At 37.0% G+C, this 21206-nt stretch overlaps 1 protein-coding gene across 2 annotated transcripts; it reads left to right on the top strand.

The window, feature by feature from the left end:
• The first annotated feature begins 13683 nt into the window (after window positions 1-13683).
• On the top strand, window positions 13684-16034 carry LOC129427610 (transcription factor Sox-9). 2 transcript variants are annotated; one of them, XM_055184224.2, is made up of 3 exons: window positions 13684-14320; window positions 14679-14926; window positions 15109-16034. In XM_055184224.2, the coding sequence occupies exons 1-3, from the start codon at window positions 13908-13910 to the stop codon at window positions 15828-15830; spliced, it is 1383 nt and encodes a 460-aa protein (XP_055040199.1). In that variant the 5' UTR covers window positions 13684-13907; the 3' UTR covers window positions 15831-16034. The 2 variants fall into 2 exon arrangements, with proteins under 2 accessions (XP_055040199.1, XP_055040190.1); XM_055184215.2 differs by having other exon boundaries at window positions 13685-14320; window positions 15106-16034.
• Window positions 16035-21206: the final 5172 nt, after the last annotated feature.

Here is a 21206-nt window from a genome sequence, read left to right as displayed (position 1 = left end):
GTGTTGTCTGCTCGTTTCAGACAGGCTAGCTATTGCGATATTAGTAAATTACCCAGACGAGTTATGTGAATGCTTTGTTCCATACAAAGCGTCATAGGTGATTAGTAATATTTTAAAATGTAAGCGATATTTAACTGGTAGCCTGGGTAAAGATGCCAGAAGTGGGCTTATGTGTTCATACTTCTTAGTTGGAGTAAACATTCTTGCAGCAGCGTTTTGAACTAGCTGAAGCTTGTTGACCTGATTTGCATGACAACCCCTGAGTAACGAGTTATAATAGTCTATTCTATAGGTCATTAAAGCGTGGATGACCTTTTCATCATCTGATGCAGACAGCATATGGCATATTTTTGAGATAAGATGGAAGAATGCTGTGTGGCAGACATTGGAGATATGGCTATTGAAGGATAAATTGCTGTTGAACATCACACCTAGTTCTTAACTGTGGAAGATGGCACCACGGTGCAGCCATCTATGGGCAATTTGTAACCTGACATATTTTGTTTGGAAAAATTTGGTTCAATAATAAGTATCTCTGTCTTATTGAAGTTTAGCATAAGGAAGTTATGTGCCATCCAGTCACTAATATTGCTAAAACAGTCTGTTAGCTTAGGAAACTGGTGGGGTTTGCTAGGATATGAGGAGATGTACAGCTGGGTATCATCTGCATAGCAGTGAAACGTTATGTTTCCTGATAATGTCTCTTGAGGTAAAATATGTAAAGAGAATAGGATATGACCTAGAACTGATCCCTGCGGTACGCCGCAGTTCTGTCAAGGGTCCGATCGGTCGCTAAAGATGCTGTCATAGTTTGGAATGCAAATGTAGTCAGGGCTCTGAAAAAATTGCTTTGTTAGGGAAGAACTGGGGTGAAAGTAACACAGGACGAAAGTAACAAAGTGATTGTCTCGTCCTCAATCCCGAGGACAATGAGACAAACAGACCCAGTTCCGGTAAATGTGAAAGTCGGCACACCTCTGATCTACTGGCTGTTCTTCAATGTGATGCCCAGCTGATGCCTGACAAACGACCACCGGCAGAACCCGCTTAATCTCCGCTTAATCTCCTTATCCGTTTCAATGTATATATATATATATATATATATATATATATATATATATATATATATGTATATATATATATATATGTATATATATATATACATATATATATATATATCTCCCAAGGGTTTTTCCCTCCTAGGACTTTTTTCTTCCTCGGCTTAAAAGTCAGGGTTTTTTTTCTCCTAGGGGGTTTTTCAACCCGGGGAGGCTGATTTAGCTGCTTGTGCTGTCGTGTATTATGCTGCGCTATCTGTCGATTTTCTGTGCTTTTCACTGCTTCTATTAATGTAAAGCTGCTTTGATACAATTACCAAATTGTGAAAAGCGCTATATAAATAATATTGAATTGAATTGAATTAATACATTCTTCAGAAGTATTGTTGATTGTTAGTTCATGTAAATTTAAGGTATTTAATGTTATGCAATGCAAACTTACTGTAAACTGTAACCAGTAACAGTTTCTCTCTCCTCTTTATATTCACTAATCTATTTGCTCCGTACACACTGTCCTCCCTATGTGGAAAAGATCTGATGGTGAGAAATTCCACAGGAGAAATGGTTTCCATCCTGTTTTGAACGAAACTCAGATGAGGCCCCTGGAGACAGTGACCTGGACAACTGTTGACTTGAGGAACTCTAATGCTGGTGTTTTCATTCAGGGACTTGTTTTCCAAACTAATTCAAAACATACAAACTTATTACAACAGTAATAGTGCTGTTGTCAGTAAAATAGACATTTTAGTGCAAATGTTAACATGGTTAGCATTTTCTTGTTGAATGTGTACGAGATGAGGATTAATGTCATTCAAATTTTTGTACATTGAAAACAGCAAGTGAAATGTGCTCAGATAGCTTACCGTTTGTAGTATTCAAATTCAATTCAATAAAATTTTATTTACATAGCGCTTTTGACAATTGTTTAATTGTTTCAAAGCAGCTTTACATTAAAAAAGCAGGAGAAACACAGAAAAATAGGTGGACAACATAAGAAGCAGTGTACAGCAGCTAAGATTAAATCGTACTAGTGAGTGTAGTAATAATGTAACGTATAGTAGAGTTCTAAAGTTAAGCCAATGTCAGCTGACTCATAGGGGTTGAAAAAAAAACATCTGTGCACAATCTTGCACTTCTTGAGGTTTTTATCATCATTTTTGCATGAGTAATTAGGTGCATGTTTATTATGTTTGCAATAGGTCCTAACACTAATGTTGTTTCATGTAATATAAATAATGTATAAATAATATATAGAAATGTACACCTACACACAACAACATTACAGTAAGTTGATGGATTTGAAATATATAATAGTGAGAAAATTCTCATTCTGACAAAACAAAATGTATCCAGTCCATGTTTTGACATCAGTTTTTGGACAGTTTTATGTGTAGAGATTAACTAGCACACTGTCAAAAAAAGTCCAAATATGTACACCAGCTTTCACTGGGGTGGTACCCCATGGTATATATTATTTTGAAAGGGTACTATTTTAGTGACAGCTGGGGTACATATTTTGACAAAATTAACAAAATATCAATATTAATATCATGGGGTCTTACACATTTTTATTATTCACATTTATATTTAGATTTGTTAAGTATATCATGATGCGCGGGTTGATCCAAATAGACCCCATCAAGGTTTGTAAACATTGAATGACTATCAGGTGCGCGCGCAGCATGGGGTCAAACTGTTCATACCATTCAGGCTTTATAATTTAATCTAACAGGGCTGAAAAATGATCTTACCTCAAATGAAGTGAACACTACAAACACAAGCCTCTTTGATATTTGCATTGTTCCAGTCTGCACCCCAGATAGCAATTTTTTTTCCGGCCCAGCTCCGGCCCACACAACCAGTTTTTCCTCGGCCCACATACAACGAAGAATGACGGCTCTACAGTGGCCCAGTTCTGAAGTACAGACAAGGCCCACACATGGGCCATAACTGGCCCATGTCTCTGCCAGATAATAGCCCATAATCGGCCCAAACCTGGGCCAGAACAGGTTCTAACATCGGTACCAGTTCTCAGCCATAGGTCAACCATATTAAAACCAGCATTTAACCAGAACTTCCATAACTGAGCCTAATCTTGCCCAAATTATATTAATAAATAAATCACACGAAAAATTACTTTCAAATTGTTTGCCTTTTTATTAATCAATAACACACAAGTCAATAACACTACAACATTGTATGTGTTAAAACTCTTCTAGTATAAACTGCCAGCAATAAACAAAAATACTAGTTTGTTCAAATAAATTATTGGAATGAATCTAACACCAACAACTTAAATTACAAAGCAATTTCATCCTTAGTAAACAAACAAAAGTTTAGAACAAACTGATAATAAAAAAACCCACTGACAGTTACATTGTTGTGTGAAACGTAGTTTGCCCCAAATTACCAGCTATACACAAATACAGAAGTTTTCATTGTATCTAACATATTAGCATGAATTTAAATTTAAATGAATTACCATGGGTAAATACAAGTTTAAACCAAACTGAACTTAAAAGATAGTTAATTAGAAACTTCATGTGTATGTGAAACCAACTCTACAGCCAGCCAGCAAAGATACAAGTTTCAGTTAAAGTATTAGCTTGAATCTAACTTATGTAATTTCAAATAAAATGACAAATTAAAACAATACAATTCATAAAAATGAAGAAAAAAAAAGAAAAAATAATAATAAAGAAGGATGATGGGGTGTATATTCCAATAGCCTCAATATTTAATTTACCTTAATGTGTCTATTGGAATATACACCCCATCATCCTTCTCTTGTCCCACTCCAGAGTCTTCAGGTCTTGATGAACACAGACCTGATACACTTTCTCAAAAAATAAAATTAAACATTACAGAAATACATTTTTAAATAAATATTATTTTTTAAATAAATGTTCTAACATCAGGAAGACAAGATAACCAAGTTCGATTACTTCATTATAATGTGATCACAATAATTCTTAACCTGATAGAAAACAGCTAATTTAATATCAATTTATGTCACACGGACAATATAACGCATTACATTACACATGAATCACGTAAACGTTTGCATCCCTTTATACGTTTGTTAGACATTTAGGGGCGGTTTCCCGGACCAGGATTAGCTTAATCCAGGACTAGGCCTTAGTTTAATTAGGAAATATAACTAGTTTTAACAAACATGCCTTACTAAAAACATTACCTGTGTGCATTTTGAGGTAAAACAAAGGGCACTGATGTATTTTAAGATATGTCAGTGCAAGAATTTGTTATTTAGTTTGGAGAGCTCTTAAAAGTGTTTAAGTCTAGGTCTAGTCTAATCCCTGTCCGGGAAACCGCACCATAAACAAAAAAAAATTTATGATTGAAAAAGTTTAAATATTTAAGTTCAGGTACTTACTAGTTATCTTTCATCCTTCTGCCTTTGAAATCTGTGTCCGTTATGATTGATTGACGCGGCGTAACTGTTTCTCCTGTCCTGACGGTAACCCTGCCTATTGGTTAATTTGATTGTCCGCCATCGGCTAGCGTTAACATGAAAGCTCGTCTTCTGTTATGTGATTGGCCAGTGGCACTCGCATTTTTTATTTGATTGGCCATCTCAATAATTTCTGACAAGGTGTTCGCAGAAACTGACAAATGGATGATGTTAAAATATACCGCGAGAGCGATTTGAAATCAGAATCCTGCCCATGATGTCATCCGCGTGTAGGTTCTTGTTGCACTGCAAAAATAAACTGTGCATCCTAAACGTAAAGGTTAACTGGCACAAAGATTTGATCTTTTTTAACCCTTCGGCAGGCAAAAGCACAGTGAAACATATTGTGTATTTCTACAGTATCTAACATCTGATTGTACACAATGATAGTTTTACTTAGTCATTGAAGTCAGAAATCTTCAGCAGGAATAAACTCCTGCTACAATGAAAATCGCGCAAAAGCAAGTTTAAATCGAATCGATCCATTGTGCTTCTCAGAGCAACGTTATCAAAACTTTTAAATTCAGAAAAAAATCTTCTGGAAGTTCAGGGTCATTTGAACAAAATAATCTTGACCCATGATCTGAAGGCATGTTTATGTGATTAAAATGTAGACAAACATAATTTTTTCCAATATTAACTTATTTTAATACAAAACTAACATTTTATTTAATAAAGGTTAAATTAACATTAAGATTAAGCCTGAAAATCCTTCAATTCGTATAATTATTTGTTATAAAACACAGTATTTCAAATGTGGCTTACAATCACTAGACTGATCTGGGCCACAATCACTACACTGATCTGGGCCACATACCTCCCACCCACAACTGGCCCAAATGTTATCTGCCATCATGGATCCAGTGCCATCATTGCCACACTTGGCCCATACTTGGCTGACATGTGCCATCATAAGGCCACATTCGGGCCGAGTCCGTCTGCTATCTGGGACGTTAATTGCTTGCAGCCGCAGATGTTGTATTTTTTTTGTTTTTGAGATTCTGCATGAATCGCGAAAATTTAACGGAAGACATGGTGAGATTTTCACAGCCCACGACGTAAGTAGGCATTTTTGACGATACCAAATAATATGCAACTCAATCTGCTGTAATGGCTTTTCTGACCCCGACATCCGCAGTGGGAACCGCCTGTGACGTGAACCATGAAGGGGTCTATAAGCGAGTCATCCAAAATATTTGTAATGATATTCGAATCGCGACCTGAATATCATTAAAAATATTTTGGATGACTCGCTTATTTGGATCAACCCGCGCATCACTGCTGCCAATGTAGTATATGTGTATACTTTTTGTACCTTCTAAACACATTTTTTTTAAATATTTTAATTAGAATTGAAATGTAAAGTATGACTTTAGTTAATCAGGCCAAAATTCATGGCAGCAAACCAGGTACTATGAACCTTTTTGATCACAGAGTGTCAATGAGAACGTGCAATGAAGCAGGGAGGTGCAGGGGTATAACTGCATCTGTGTGGAGGTGAATGGAAACTCTAGAAGCTTAATTACAGGATCACGACTTGACTAGAAGGTCACAAAGCTCTCTTATAACCCATTACTCACTGTGGTTTACTGAGATTGAACTAGTACTAAAAACCAACTGGTATCAGCAACTTCAGTCAAGCCCACACATGCACACACACACACGCAAACACAAACACGCACACACACACACACACACACACACACACACACACACACACACACACACACACTCTAGACATCTGCATGAGTCACAGCAGGCAAAGTCTTCACACTAATACACCAGACATTTTTGCTGACTTGCTCACAAAAGATACTCTACCACACTAATACCAAGGTGGACAACACTTTGGTGCCTTGTTTTCTATTTTTTAGCAACAAACAAAGAGCTATACCAGTGTGCAAGTATTGCTGTGCAAGTGTTAGTGCAAGTTAATATTATTTGCTGTCATGTTTATAATTTATTTTAATTAAAAAGGTTCTACTAATAAACTAAATGAACGAATTGCCACACAGCTGGTTGGAATCCTGTACATTTCATTTTATTGTGTTATACATAGCCGTGAGTTCTACTGTTGATGCGTCTCAATTGTTTAGTGATCTTCAACCATTCACAATTGTTTCCAATTACTTTAAAACAGCTGACAGTTAACCACTATTCTTCCAGACTTTTTTCAATGTGTTGCAAGGTTCTTAAAGAGATAGTTCACTAAAAAATAAAAATGTTGTCATCATTTACTCACTCTTACAGTTTTTTACAATTGTTTACACACTAAAATATAAATTTCCACACAATTTGCAAAATTCTACACCAATAAGCAAAACACCTCCACAGATTTGCACAACATAAAACACAATGTTTGCTTCACCCTTTTTGCAAGACATTACACACAGTGATTTGTAAAACTTTACACACATTTTCACACCTTATACACAGATAAGGATTGTAAGGTTACTTCCTTGTCATTACAAAGCCCTTGATTGCCAATTACAACACCAATGAATGAATTGGATAGTCACATCCACCAAGTGTGGAAGCACATATGTGCAAATTTGAAAACGCAGCACTCAGTTGTGCTATAAAAGGAAACTTTAATAAAAATGAAAAGACTAGAAGAAGAAGAAAAAGAAGAAAAGAAAGAAATGTAATTGGACACAGGGCAATCACCAATGTGCCAGGGCAGCGAGGGGGTAACATCACCCTTTGCGCTGCTACCACACAAAATGGGGTCCTCCACCACCATGCAAATATAGGGTCCTATAATGCAATCTAATACTTGCATTTCTTGACCGATTGCACAAGATTGTCACAGCATTAAACCAAGTGGACCAGATGCGGTACATTGTCATTTGGGACAATGTCTTATTCCATCGGGCTGCTCTGGTCCACAATTGGTTCCATGCAGCACCCTGAATTTGAAGTCTTATACCCCCCATACTCCCCCTTCCTGAATCCAATAAAAGAGCATGGTGGTGGAAGGTATATGACATGTGGCCCTATGACTGTGTGCCCCTCATTCAGGCCATGGAGGAGGCCTGTGATCATATCGAAGCAGCTTCTGTGCAGGGGTGGATTCGTCACATGAGGCGATTCTTCCAACGAGGCCTTGCCAATGAAGACATAGCCTGTGATGTGGATGAAATCTTATGGCCTGATGCAGCCAGACAGAGAGATGATGAATAGTTACAGTATACTTGTTTCTTTTACAGTAGTTTTTCTTCAGAGTCAAAGTGTATGTACTTCATGCATTATTTTTTATTTCTCTATAGATGTTATTTGTTTCAATGATTACTGTTGGTTGATTACTGATTATGGTAAGAAATACTGTAAGTATTGAAATAATTACTTGAAATAATCAGTCTGCAGCATCAGTGTTGTGCAGTGCTTGGTAAGTTTATAGTAGGCATATTTGTGTATTCTCCCCTTATCTCAAACTAATCATTAAGATTGTTTTTGGTTTGTCACAATTTTTTAAAATCTAAATGATCCCTTACATAACAATGTCTGGACAAAAATTTAGCACATGCTATTTCCTAAAATTATTTTTTTACAAATGTGTTTTTTATTTATCACAGCAGTGTGAAACTGGCTGCAATAGTGTCTGATCATTGAGGACTGTGTTGGTTAAATGAAAACTAATAGCATTTTCACAAATATGTGTATATGTTTTGACTGAAGTGTGTATGTTTTGACTGAAATGTGTCATTTTGCAAACAATCTAGGAATTATGCAAATTGAGTGTGGTGTTTGGATAACTGTGATTATATTTTGAAAAAAAGAACCCGGTTTTCAAAATTGCGTCTAAACAATTGAAAAAAACTGTAACTTCATAAACCTGCATTATATTTTTTGTTCTGATGAACACAAATGAAGATATTTTGAGAAATGTTTGTAACCAAATCGTTCATGGACCCTATTTACTTTTATAGTAGGAAAAAATAATACTGTGGAAGTGAATAGAGTCCACAAATGGTTTGGTTACAAACATTGTTTTCAAAATATCTTCCTTTGTGTTCATCAGAACAAATAATATTGAGAACAGATGCGCTCAGCTCCCAAGTAGTTTATGAGTGCGAGTAATAAAGAAGTTATCAAGATACAAATGAAAAAAAACGCACTCTGAAAATATAATTTCAGCGATTTATTTATACCATGTCCACACAGACGTGTTTCGGCATAAGCCATCTTCAGTGTATACTGTGAAACACCAGAAAGATTGTTTAAAAACATCACAGGTGAACCCCATTCCTCAGATCATCAGCACTGTCAGGTGCATCAAGTTACCAATATACACACAAATGACACAAAAGAAGAAAAGCAAACAGATAATATATAAGTTAATAATATAAAAAGAAAAAATTAAAATAAAAACATAAAATAGAAAATGAAAAATAAAAAACAACACAATTTATTTAATTTAATGTTTTAAAATTAATAATTATTATTTAAATGTAATTATTTAATTATTTAATAATAATAATAATGAAAAAAAAAATTCCATCGTTAAATTAGCAAAAGTGAATTCGGACACACTCATTTAGACAATGTGATTAGATCATAAAAATAGTGCCCGTAGATTTCACATCTGAAAGTTTTCTGTGTGTTTGAATCAGTTGTATGCACTTTGATAAATGATCGTCAGATCAAATCTAGGACGGTTTCTACGCAGCACTTTATAAATGAGGCCCATTACTTTGGCCAACCACCCTAGTAACCTCCTAACAATCATCCAAAATAACAATCCAAATTAGCAACCATCGAACATCAAGCAAATCACACACCAGTGTACTAAAACTACTCACTTTAGCAACCACATAGCAAAGCCCCATCAACACCCAGAACACCCTGGTAACCTCAAAGTAATGGACTGGCAACCACATTTTTAAAGGAACAACCAACACAGCAGATTTCTTCAGAATCAAGCTATATTTTCTTTCAAAATATAATTTCATTACTAATGTTTTCTACTGTCTAAAGGTTGTTAGCCAATGAGATTTTTAGTACAGCACAGCAGTATGACATGGCATATTTGGTGGGTGCTAGCAGGAACGTGTGAAAAACATTGTGGGATCGTTTGATTTGTGCCTGCTGAAGAGATCAGGCCCATGATAAGTCTTGTTTAAATATTAGCTTTTGCAAAACGCTGTGTCAACAATCGCCCGTGACGCTGCGCTCTGATCTGGCAGTGCAAACACTGAGGACACCGTTGGTATGGGATGACTTTCTGACAGTGTGCCGACACTCTGGGCTGGGTTTCTTGACAGTTGGATGGAGGAAAGAGGAGCGGCCCTTAAACTGGCACAGCCCTTGTCCGTTTGTCATTGCAGTCCAGGTGTATCTAAGCTTGCAGGCTTGCAGAAGCTAGCACTTCTGAGGGAAAGTTGCAGGCAGATGAGAAGTCATTTCTCACAAGTCTAGGCCACAGTCTACCTCATATTTCCGTTCTTCCGTTTATGTCTTCCCTTTTTTCTACACTTTTTTCTACTTTTTTATCAGGGAATTCCTCTAATTCTTCAATGAGTGTAGATAGCAAATAATAATCAAAGAATCAATTTAACACAGCATAACACTGCTTTAGGCAGTGCCCTTCAAAGGTCACAGATGGACTATGACCAGGTAGACACATTTGAGCTATTTAGCAGTTTTTCACATTGCTTAGGCAAAAAAGTACCATTACTATTAAGTGACTTTAAGCCGTAACTTGACCCACACAATGGAAACTAATTGTAGAAGTTCCTTTTGACAGATCACCTGAGCCATATCATGAAACCCGTATTTCATCGAGATTTACAGTATAGTAGGTGTAGTTCATATTCACAGTAAGCAACTGCATATTTGCATAGGCAAATACATTTATTATTCTGGTAATTCTCTTGCATTTTTCACTTTAAAGCAAATGTAATTGTTTGTTCTCTCTTCTGTTACCTTTGTTTATTTGATGAACTTTCTAATCTGGATCAGAGTCCTGCAACGAGTCGGGTACCCGCAGGTACCTGCGGATACACATATAAAATTTTCTAAAACAGGTGGATTGTGACGTTCCTAAAATTCACGGGCGGGGATGTGGGCGGATAATTAAGTCTGTGCGGGCGGGTAGTAGCGCGAATGAACATATGTGAAATGTATGTCTAAATTACCATTAAACACACAACATATGACATTTGACCCATCATGTCACCACCACTGCGACAGTGCGACCTTTGTTGATGCTTCTCATAGCCTAGTTAGAGCGAGGGTTGCAGGAGTTGTATTTTTTCTTGTTCTTTTTTTCATTATTAAGTCTATTTGTGTATAATTTTCAGGTTCCATAGCCTTTTTGGGTGTCAATGATAGGTAACTTGAATGGCGCAAAACAAAGCGCACTTTAGCCCATTCATGACGCTGTTGTGATGTTGAAAGAGGTACGAGATAAAAACTAAAAGCACTTTAATTGGAATGATTTTAGCATGTGTGATTTATGCGTGTGCGGGTCGGGTAACGGGCCAAATATTAACGGGTCTGGGCAGGTGAGGATTTAACTTTGATATTATCACAGGTGACGGGTCGGATCTGGTGCCGAACTTTGCTGGAGCGGGTCTCCAAAAATGGACCCGTGCAGGACTCTGATCTGGATACTCTGTAGCCACAGTGATTTATAATTATTATGACGTTTACATTCAAACACATGTACACTGTAAAAAAGATTTGTTGGTTTGAAAACAAGCAAGTTGGCAACATGGTTACCTTAAAATTAATTACCTTAAAATTAATTGCCTTCATATTTTTAAGTTGAATTAACTCAAACTTTTAAGGCAACCAGGTAACTTTTTAAGTTGAACCAACAAATCTTTTTCTTTTACAGTGTAGTTATTTAAGTGTGCTATTATGTAATAACATCAGCTGTACACAAACACTGCAGGCACAGAACATCTGAGCGTGTCCATTTTGAAGGTACTTGGAGGAACAATAAATACACAAGCATAAAACACCATTCTCTCTCACACAACACAAATTGTATGCCACTCTGCTGTCAGCCACAGACTCTGGCAGTAAAAAGAGTAATGGACATGATTTAGCGGTTGACTTTCACTGTTTGTCTCCTGGTTTTTAACACCGAGGTTTGAAGTAAAGCTGAGAAGTTTCCCAAGCATTGCAGCACATTCAGAATGGTTTTGAGCAGAATAAGGAGGAAACAACTGCATCAGTTATCTTCTAGACCACTGGCTAATTCCACTCAACCCACCTACACTTCTGTAACTGGTGTATGTAAAACTGAACTGGGAAACATGACAGCGCTTTGGCTCTGACTGCATTATGTTGAGATGCTCAGTAATCACTTATTTTAAAACATAAATGTAATACAGAATGCACAGTAACGTCTTAACCGGGAAAAACAATGTTGTAGTGCAGAATGTAGAGGTGAGCGGTGCATAAACTAACGCAGGGTTTATTGTAACACAGACCTTTTACATTGTTATACAAAGGGCCAAGCAGTCTGTGCTTTTGGTCTTTTCCTCTCACGGTCAGAAAATGATCTCCTGTGAATTTGTGAGATGTGATTTCATTAAGATACTGGACAAAGAGTGCTTTGGAGGCATGAACGTAAATCTCTTTATCATATGTTTTATTTTTATATCAAAGTTGGTCACCAAATCCAACCCAAAATAATCTAAAACACTGACTCTAAAAACATGACACCATTCTAAACATTTCTGGAACTCATAGTAACTGTTAACTAGATTTAAAAACTTAGTTGTAACATAACTTTATGTGAACTAATAAACAGTTTGTGCCAATCACAATGCATTGTCCTCTTGGTCCTGTCCACTTTGTAGCATTAGATTGCCTGCCATGACCATCAACCCATTACAATTCAGGAAACATTTAAATATTTATATTAATAATTTTTCATATGATTGGGCCTATGCAGTTCATGTAAGGAAATAGTTTAAGGGCACTGTGAAAAACTAGAATAATTATTAAAACACCCAACCCCTACCCCTGGTTGTCGTCATTAAGCAGTGCTAATTCGGCAGCTGTTAGGGGGCAGACATACATCTGTAATCTATTAAACATAAAATTTCAGGTAGCTCATGGAGATCACATGTGCTGCCACGTTCCACAGAAAATTACATTTCCACTGCATTACATGTATGAATAAACACTAAGAGGTTGAATGAATGCTTACTGCTGTAGGCTACTTCTACAAAGTTTAGCCTACATTATTTTGCTGCTGCTGTTGTCCTGTTGTTTTTCCATTCCAGCATTTCAATGTACTGTAGGTCATTACTTATTTATAATATTTATACACATTTATATAGTTTTCATCCTTTTTAATCTTGTTGTTGTTCTAAAACACTGTCACAATTTTCAGTAAATATTTTAATAGCTTTTAATTTGTTTTTTTCCCTGCAACTTTGGCATTAAAAAAAGGCAAATTGACAATAAAAAGTTATTAAATACGCATTAGGAATGTTACGTTTTTAAAAATTTAAAGCTTATGTGGGCGAATTGCCTAAATTCATTAAAGAAAGAAAATATATTTATTCTATACAATAATGGCGTTTTGGAATTCGAACGAATTTATTACATCACTAATATCAATCGACCATGTTATTAGCTTAAATAATAAATAATAAATAATATATGCAATGTTGGGTATTCCTACTGCACTGAGTAAAGCATGTGTTTGGGGAGCTGGGGTCTGGAGGGTGAGAGAATGAAGAGATCTTGGCGCGCGTTTTGGGTCGAGTACAAACGAGTCTCTGGGCCCTTGTCGCCCTCTATCGTTGACATAAAAATATCCTTTAAATCTTGTCATTCATGACAAATACTTGAATACGCACGTGGTTTCACTGCATTACTATAGCATACTTCTTGATGCATGATATATTCGTAAATATGACAATGTTAATGTCGAGTATCAAATAGGCTACTGTAACTCCCTAATGTAACAAAAAGTTTTAATCAGTGCAAGATTTAAATTGCGCAGAAAGTTGTAGTGTTTGTCATTTTGTATGCATTTATTTATTTTTGTATAATTATATATACTATCGTGCGGTGTGAATGTTAATTCCTATTTTCTATGCTCGACCCTGGGATATACACAGTGCAGCTCCGCCTGAGATGCAGCTCCGCCTCCTTCCATTCACATATAAATTATTTGATCCGGAAAGAGAGAGATCAGAAACTCCACACGTCCTTAAAACTGATGCGCGATTTGATCTGATCTCCGTCAGCGCTGGTCACCTGTATGAGTTTATTTACACGTGAGAAGGAGATCTGAGCAGCTCAAGGGACTTTGGACACTTGGAGTTCTTTTGCGCAGGACGCATGAAACCCTCATTTCCCGCTGGAGGATTTTACAGCCGCACTAGAGTTTTTATCCATTCTTCTGCATGAATCTCTTCGACTCCTACGTGAAGATGAGCGGCGAGCAGGACAAGAGTCTTTCCGACGCGCCAAGCCCGAGCATGTCCGAGGATTCGGCTGGCTCTCCGTGTCCGTCCGGATCAGGATCGGATACCGAGAACACCCGACCCGAGCAAAACCTGAGAGAGTTTAAGAAAGACGAGGAGGGAAAGTTCCCTGTGTGCATTAGAGACGCAGTCTCGCAGGTTCTGAAGGGTTATGATTGGACCCTGGTGCCCATGCCGGTGCGAATGAACGGCTCTAGCAAGAACAAACCGCACGTGAAAAGACCAATGAACGCGTTTATGGTTTGGGCTCAAGCTGCGCGCAGAAAACTTGCAGATCAGTATCCGCATCTGCACAATGCCGAACTCAGCAAAACCCTAGGGAAACTCTGGAGGTAACATTATTTTATTTTGTTGTATGAAATTAAAATGAACTGAATTTTGTTTTTGTTTTGCATCAAGTCTTTTTGACTATGATTCACATACATTTTTTTATTAAAAAGTTGTGATAATTTCAAGAAAATGTTACTTTGTCTGATAGATGAATTTACCTCTCATGCCATTAATACAAAAACATTCAGTTGTTTATCCAAGCAGATTGGAGCAGATTACTAACTTCTTTGGCTTAACTAAAGTAATACATCTGCACTTTTTAGCTTTGATTTGTGGTGAAATGAACAAACCTGCTATAGTTATTATAAATACTACTTAAATTATAAGCAAATTAATATCATTTCTCACTGATATTTGTAGATTGCTGAATGAGGGAGAGAAGCGCCCATTTGTAGAGGAGGCTGAGCGCCTTAGGGTCCAGCATAAGAAAGACCACCCTGACTACAAGTATCAGCCCAGACGGAGAAAATCTGTGAAAAACGGACAAACCGAGTCTGAGGATGGTGAGCAGACCCATATCTCTCCCAATGCTATCTTTAAAGCCCTGCAACAAGCTGATTCTCCTGCGTCCAGCATGGGTGAAGTGCATTCACCAGCAGACAATTCAGGTACATAAGCATCATCAGATATGTCTTTGTTTTTAGCAATTTTCTGCATTAGGAAAGGAAAATCATAACAGATTTGTTTACAAATCTAGGAGTTTTTCCAAAAAAATCAGTTTTTCCATATTTTAACAGAATGTGTCGATACTTAATTGTTTACTGTATTGTTCTCTCTGTTTAAACAGCAGGTCAGTCCCAAGGCCCTCCCACACCTCCCACAACTCCTAAAACAGAGCTGCCGACCAGCAAAGTAGACTTAAAACGTGAGGGCCGTCCCCTACAAGAGGGCATTGACTTCGGAGCTGTGGATATCGGCGAGCTGAGCAGTGATGTCATCTCTAACATGGAGCCTTTCGATGTCAATGAGTTTGACCAGTACCTGCCTCCTCAGGGACACCCAGGGATTGCAGTCACCAATGCTGCACAGTCATATTCTACAGGCTATGGGCTCAACGGTCAAGCTGTGGGAGCTACAGCGCACAGCTGGATGTCCAAACAACAACAGCAGCATTCGCTGAACACAATAGCCAGTGGTGGTGAGCCAGGTCAAGGCCATCAGAGAACCCAGATCAAGACCGAACAGCTGAGTCCCAGCCACTACAGTGAACAGCAAGGCTCCCCGCAGCATGTGGCCTATGGCTCATTCAGTCTACAGCACTATAGCACCTCATACCCCTCTATCACCCGCACACAGTACGATTACGCAGACCACCAGAATCCTGCCAACTCTTACTATAGTCATTCAGGTCAAGCCCCAAGCGTCTTCTCTACTTTTAGCTACATGAGTCCCAGCCAGAGGCCAATGTACACCCCTATTGCCGACACAACAGGCGTCCCATCTGTACCGCAGGCACACAGTCCACAGCATTGGGAGCAACAGCCAGTCTACACCCAGTTGTCTAGGCCATAAGAGACTCGGTCACATCTAGAAACACTCTCACAGCTGGAGTCCCTGAGGCCAGGAGAACTCTGGGATGCTCTTTAAACGTACTGTACTGAAACGAACAGAATGGCTCCCGACAGTGCCTTTAAAATTTTTTTGGAGTTGTGATTATATTTTTCTAGATATAATAAAGCAAAAGAGAAAGCCTCTGTGAGGACATATTCAATATAATTATTTTAGTATGTACTGTGTATGTGTTATTTGTTTTTCACAGCTTGTTTTATTGGGGAATTTATACTTTGGTACAGGGGGAATAAGCATGTCTGTAAACAAGTATGTGATCTTCATTTTCACTGTTGTTATTTTTGTAAAAAAAAAAAAGAAAAAGCCGTTACCCGTCCTTTATCTGATAATGTCCCCTGAATTCTGTGTATATATGTTTATGGGTCTTTTACGAATTGGGCAAAGCAAGTGTTGGGGAAATTGTTGATTTGGTAGCACAAACATATGTACAGTTATGCTTCTATAGTCCCGTGCCTAAGCATAGCTTAGCAAGTGTATGTCAGAGTTGGTACTGTATGTCAGAGTTGCCATATCAGCTGGCTTTAAATCCTGTGCCTATACAGTAGCTCTCACCTCTTGCTCTTACTGCTGGTGGAGAAACAGGAAGTGTCCTTTGACCTGAGCTACAGAGTCATTCTTACAGCTGCCATTAAATCTTAACCCTTTAATTTATTCAGTAGTATTCATTTTACTTGAAAGTAATACTATTTGCATTTTATCATATACTTTAGCCGGTACGACTAATTTGTGATAACAAGCAAAATTATTTTAGAGAGGATTTTTAATTAGTTGTAGTGCAAACTTTAACCATCCACCTTATTTATCATTTGTAAATGTTTCCATTTAAGAAAAATACTTTTTATAATCTAGATGAGTACATATGACTGTGATGAAACTTAATCAAATCTTTAAACACAAATAACTGAATGTTTTCTCTTTTTTATTTTATCACAAAAACATGTGGACTTCTGCAAGCTGTTTTGTAAAGATTTCTCATAAAACATCACCAGCTTTTTCTTTTGAAATAAAATGTAAAAAAAAAACATGTGCCACTGTCTTTAAAGAAGCTTTTTTTGTATAATATTATTTGCAATAAAAAGAAAGATACTAAAAATATCTTCTGTTTTGGAATGTTTATATCTTTCAATAATTAATTTAATTCACATCCATTAAGGACATTTTATATTGGTAATCAGAAATGCAAAGGTGTTTGAAAAAGGATTTTGTGATGTTGCATTCTTAATAAACACAAAAACTGCATGTACTGTATAACAATTAGAAAATGATTTACCTCATATGAAATTTAACACAGCAGGACAATCTGAAAGTATTTTTGTCAATTACACCTGTAGTTCCAAGGGGAACTTGTACCAAAACACAAAGACTCTATAAAGAATCTATAAAGTGCAGGTGTAGTACACAATATATAACAATATTATTGCTGACAGATATGATCATAACTAAGAAAATAAGATAGCCTACTAAATAATAAAAACACACTACTACCAAGATTTAATAAAGGTTTTAATAAAGACAGCTAAACATTTTTGGAAAAATTGTAACATTGTTCGGAGGTGGTTACAACTGATGTGAGCCTGCTAAGGTGCTCATAGTATTTTTTTAATATGTTGCTGCAGAATTTTTTATGGTAGTTTCTAAGGGTTGCCTGTGTGATATTCTAGTCCTTAAATGTGGCCAGTGCATGGAATTTCCCTTTGCTTTTTGTCCACTAGGGGAAAATCTCATTGGTTAGAAAAGTTCTGCCAAATGCATAAATGCAAATGTAATGTAAGTCAACAGTGTTTTTCAGAGGGACACATGATTATTATTCTACACACATCATCCACACCCTGTGCTCTCTTTAAGACAGAAGACAATCTGAAAGTAAATAAAGCAACAATAAAACAAAACAGTGAAGATGAGATAAATCTTTTCACAAAAGAGAGAGAAGCCATAAAGTACCAAGATTTAACTTTTATTTTGTAACGTTAAGTGCATTTTACTCTCAGTTGCTTTTAGCATGGTGACTCTTAACTGACTCAACTCTAAGCTGTGTTCTGGAACCACAAGTAAGCAAGGTTGGTTAATCAACCAATAGTTCAGGGCTTATCTGATGGTAAGTTAACCCTGCTTTCTGGATTATAGTGATTAGTTATGCATTAGTACACTATACTACACTATTCCACCAGGTTTTACAAGCATTATAATTTATATAAACTGGTGTTACATTTTGTGTAAGTAAGGTTGAACAAACTCATAAATATTAGTACATGCAACAAAAGTTTGCACTGGATGGTTTTTATTTTGACTTTAAACTTGGTAAGTGAAATAGCATACAGTACACCCTCTTTGAAAAAGTGCTTGGTTTACCTAAAATATATATGCACTTCTTTTGTATTATGCGTTTTAATTTAATTCAAAATTTTACTTAAAGTAAACTTAAATAATCACATTTTGAAAGAACCGTTATACTCTGGGAAATGAAAGCTTTAGCCTCAGTTCTTCCAGTAAGACTTAATGCTATGTTGTTCATTACATATAGATCTAGCCAATCATCACTTGACACTTGGAGTACAGTATGTTAGTTCCCTACTCAATCTCTTTTGTGTTCGCAGATACTGATGCTGATGTTCACCTCCATCCTCCTTGTCCATGCATCCGGATTTGATGCCAAGAACTACTGTATGTCATCACTGCATCATTTGCTGACTATTGAAACATTATATTGCTTCCTGAATCCTTCTGGTAGAACAAGTTTATTTAATCAACTGAGTAGCCAATTATTGGGTTTCAGTGTTTGTGGTCTCAACTGGGATTTACTGTTTCAGTTTGCACAACTTTAAATGTCAACTTAAAAAACTTCTTGATTAAGCTTAAAGTTGGTCAGACCAGCTTAAGCTTCACCAACTGTTAAGATTTAAATAACCATATGTGCAAATAACTAATGAAGTTTCTTGGCATACCTAAGACAAAATTTTAAGGCAGACAGGTTACAAATAATTTGCTTGTGGTTTGACATTTAAACTTATTTTGGCTGTAAATCCGCAGTGATTTGGCATTTTCCGCCGCCTTATATTTATGCTTTATTTGTACAAAATTTCACAAAAGTTTTGTACATCAAACCTTGATGATTCTGTGAGTTCAGAAGTTGAAAATTACCTGATTTTTAAAATAAAATAAAATAAATTAATGCTTAACCTACCATAAATACCCAAAACTTATCACAGAGCTTACACAGAGCACTAAAAGTTTTATATATACATATTCAATAGTAAACAGTCAGAAATGAACTATCTATTAAAGCAAACATTTGGCCTGCACTCACACTACCCTTTAACATACCAGTTGCAGTTCTGCACTCCAGCACGGTTAGGCTAGCAATCACACTATTAGTGTAAGCAAGACCTGATTGGTTGTTGTGATGTGGGTAGTGGGCTTCAATGTGAAGGGTCCAGGTCTGGTCTTTTATCGTCAGATCCCGTAATTGCATTGGTCAGAGGTGGAAAGTAACAAATTACATTTACTCACGTTACTGTAATTGAGTAGTTTTTTGTGTACTTTTACTTTTTTGAGTAGTTTTTAAAATCTGTACTTTTACTTTTACTTAAGTATGTTTTGTTTAAAGTATTGTACTTCGCTACATTTTAAATCATATCCGTTACCGAGTAAATTTTTTTTTTAAAAAGTGATAAAGACGCGCAACGGATGATTGATGGGTGGGGGAACGCGCAAAAAGAACCATGGAGACGGATGAGACAGGCGCGCACTAATGCAAACCCGCCTCAGTTCAAATCTTATGAAAGAAACCCCTGGTCATATTTAAGGGACCACTTTCCACTGACGCGAAGCGAGTGTTTCATTCCTATGAAAGGTAGGATTCATGCTATCGAGTACGAAATTGCAGACCGGGTTTTTACTGCTCATTTGCACGACACGTTTTTTATACCATGCGCATTATCTTCCGAGGTCTAGCAGCTTTGCGTCAAGTCAAACACAACTTCAGAACGTCCTCAAGAATGCGCAGGTCATTAGACATTGCAGGGAGAGAGAGAGAGAGAGAGAGAGTGAGACGGCAAGCAAGTAAGTGAGTGAGTGAAAGAATAAAGGTCTTAGACATCAGGTACCCAGGTCAGGGAAGCTAGAAGACAATAAACGTGTCAAAAGTTTTTGTTATTGCACTTTAATTGTAAAGATGTTCCTAGAATTAAAAACAACTAGTTTGAGATTTATATTTCCTTGTCCTTTTTGAACTATGCTAGAATCCTCCACCTCTCCCCGCTGTAAAAAAAAGTAACTTTTACTCTCTGAGTAAAGTTAAAATGACTTACTTTTTACTTTTACTTAAGTATATTATTAAAGTAACTTTACTTTTACTTGAGTACAATATTTTATTACTCTTTCCACCTCTGGTATTGGTGTTTGACTTATTTCGCATTCTTGTTTTTTGTTTATTTAGCAGGTGCTTTCATAAGAATCCAGTTACAAAAGGAGAAACACACTTTTCATGGACCGTCAGGATCCTGCGGGAACCTTGTTTCATTTTTCATGTTTAGTCAGTATGGCAGGATTCTGACAGTACAATGTTTTGTATTGTGGATGCTAAATACATTTTTTCGGTGTCTTGTCACTTTTTAGCCGATCCCTTACCTGTCATGATTTTCACCTGTTCCCCTTGTTAATTCTCCTTATTTAAAGTCCTTGGCTGAATCCGAAATCGCATACTTACTGTGTAGGTACTGAATTACACCGAGTACCTACTTAGCGTGCGCTAAGACAGTACGTACGTTCGCGTTAGTATGGACAGCATCCGCCATGTTGACGTTATTATGCGACCTATGACGTAGTAGACTTGTTCGAGTTCATGCGGAACCACAAGAACCGACAGGAGATTGACATCACAATACCGCGAGAGCGACTCGAAATCAGACTTCTCCGTATGATTTCTGGAATCGCTCTCACAGTACTTGGATGTCATCCACATGTTGGTTCTTGCAGCGGTGCATGAACTCGAACAAACCTAATAACAGGCATGAAAACGTATGCGTGTGTATAAGGGACAGGTGCACTAACACCTGATTGCATCAGTAACTTGACAACTCTACTACGGTCTCTGTCAGTGTTACAGATATATTACACATTAGTTTGTAGTGGACAAAAATAAGTAAAACAAGCAGATTGTAATTTAATATTTATTGTCAGATGACAGATGTGCTTGAATACAAACTAGACTAGATTTCTCGCCTACTGATTTTATTGATACTGAGGATTCAGACATACTACTCTGTTCACGTACTGTTTCCCCTAATACATTTTCAGTAAGTAGGCGGTTTCGGACGATAT

This window comes from Misgurnus anguillicaudatus, chromosome 19 (assembly GCF_027580225.2).
Source record: "Misgurnus anguillicaudatus chromosome 19, ASM2758022v2, whole genome shotgun sequence".
Taxonomy (NCBI): domain Eukaryota; kingdom Metazoa; phylum Chordata; class Actinopteri; order Cypriniformes; family Cobitidae; genus Misgurnus; species Misgurnus anguillicaudatus.
This window is presented reverse-complemented; position numbering and strand designations above follow the sequence as displayed.

Coding starts and splice junctions, on each gene's coding strand:
- LOC129427610 (XM_055184215.2), top strand. CDS start 13,908: ATGAATCTCTTCGACTCCTACGTGAAGATGAGCGGCGAGCAGGACAAG. Junction 14,321..14,678: donor ACCCTAGGGAAACTCTGGAG/GTAACATTATTT, acceptor TGATATTTGTAG/ATTGCTGAATGAGGGAGAGA. Junction 14,927..15,105: donor TTCACCAGCAGACAATTCAG/GTACATAAGCAT, acceptor CTGTTTAAACAG/CAGGTCAGTCCCAAGGCCCT.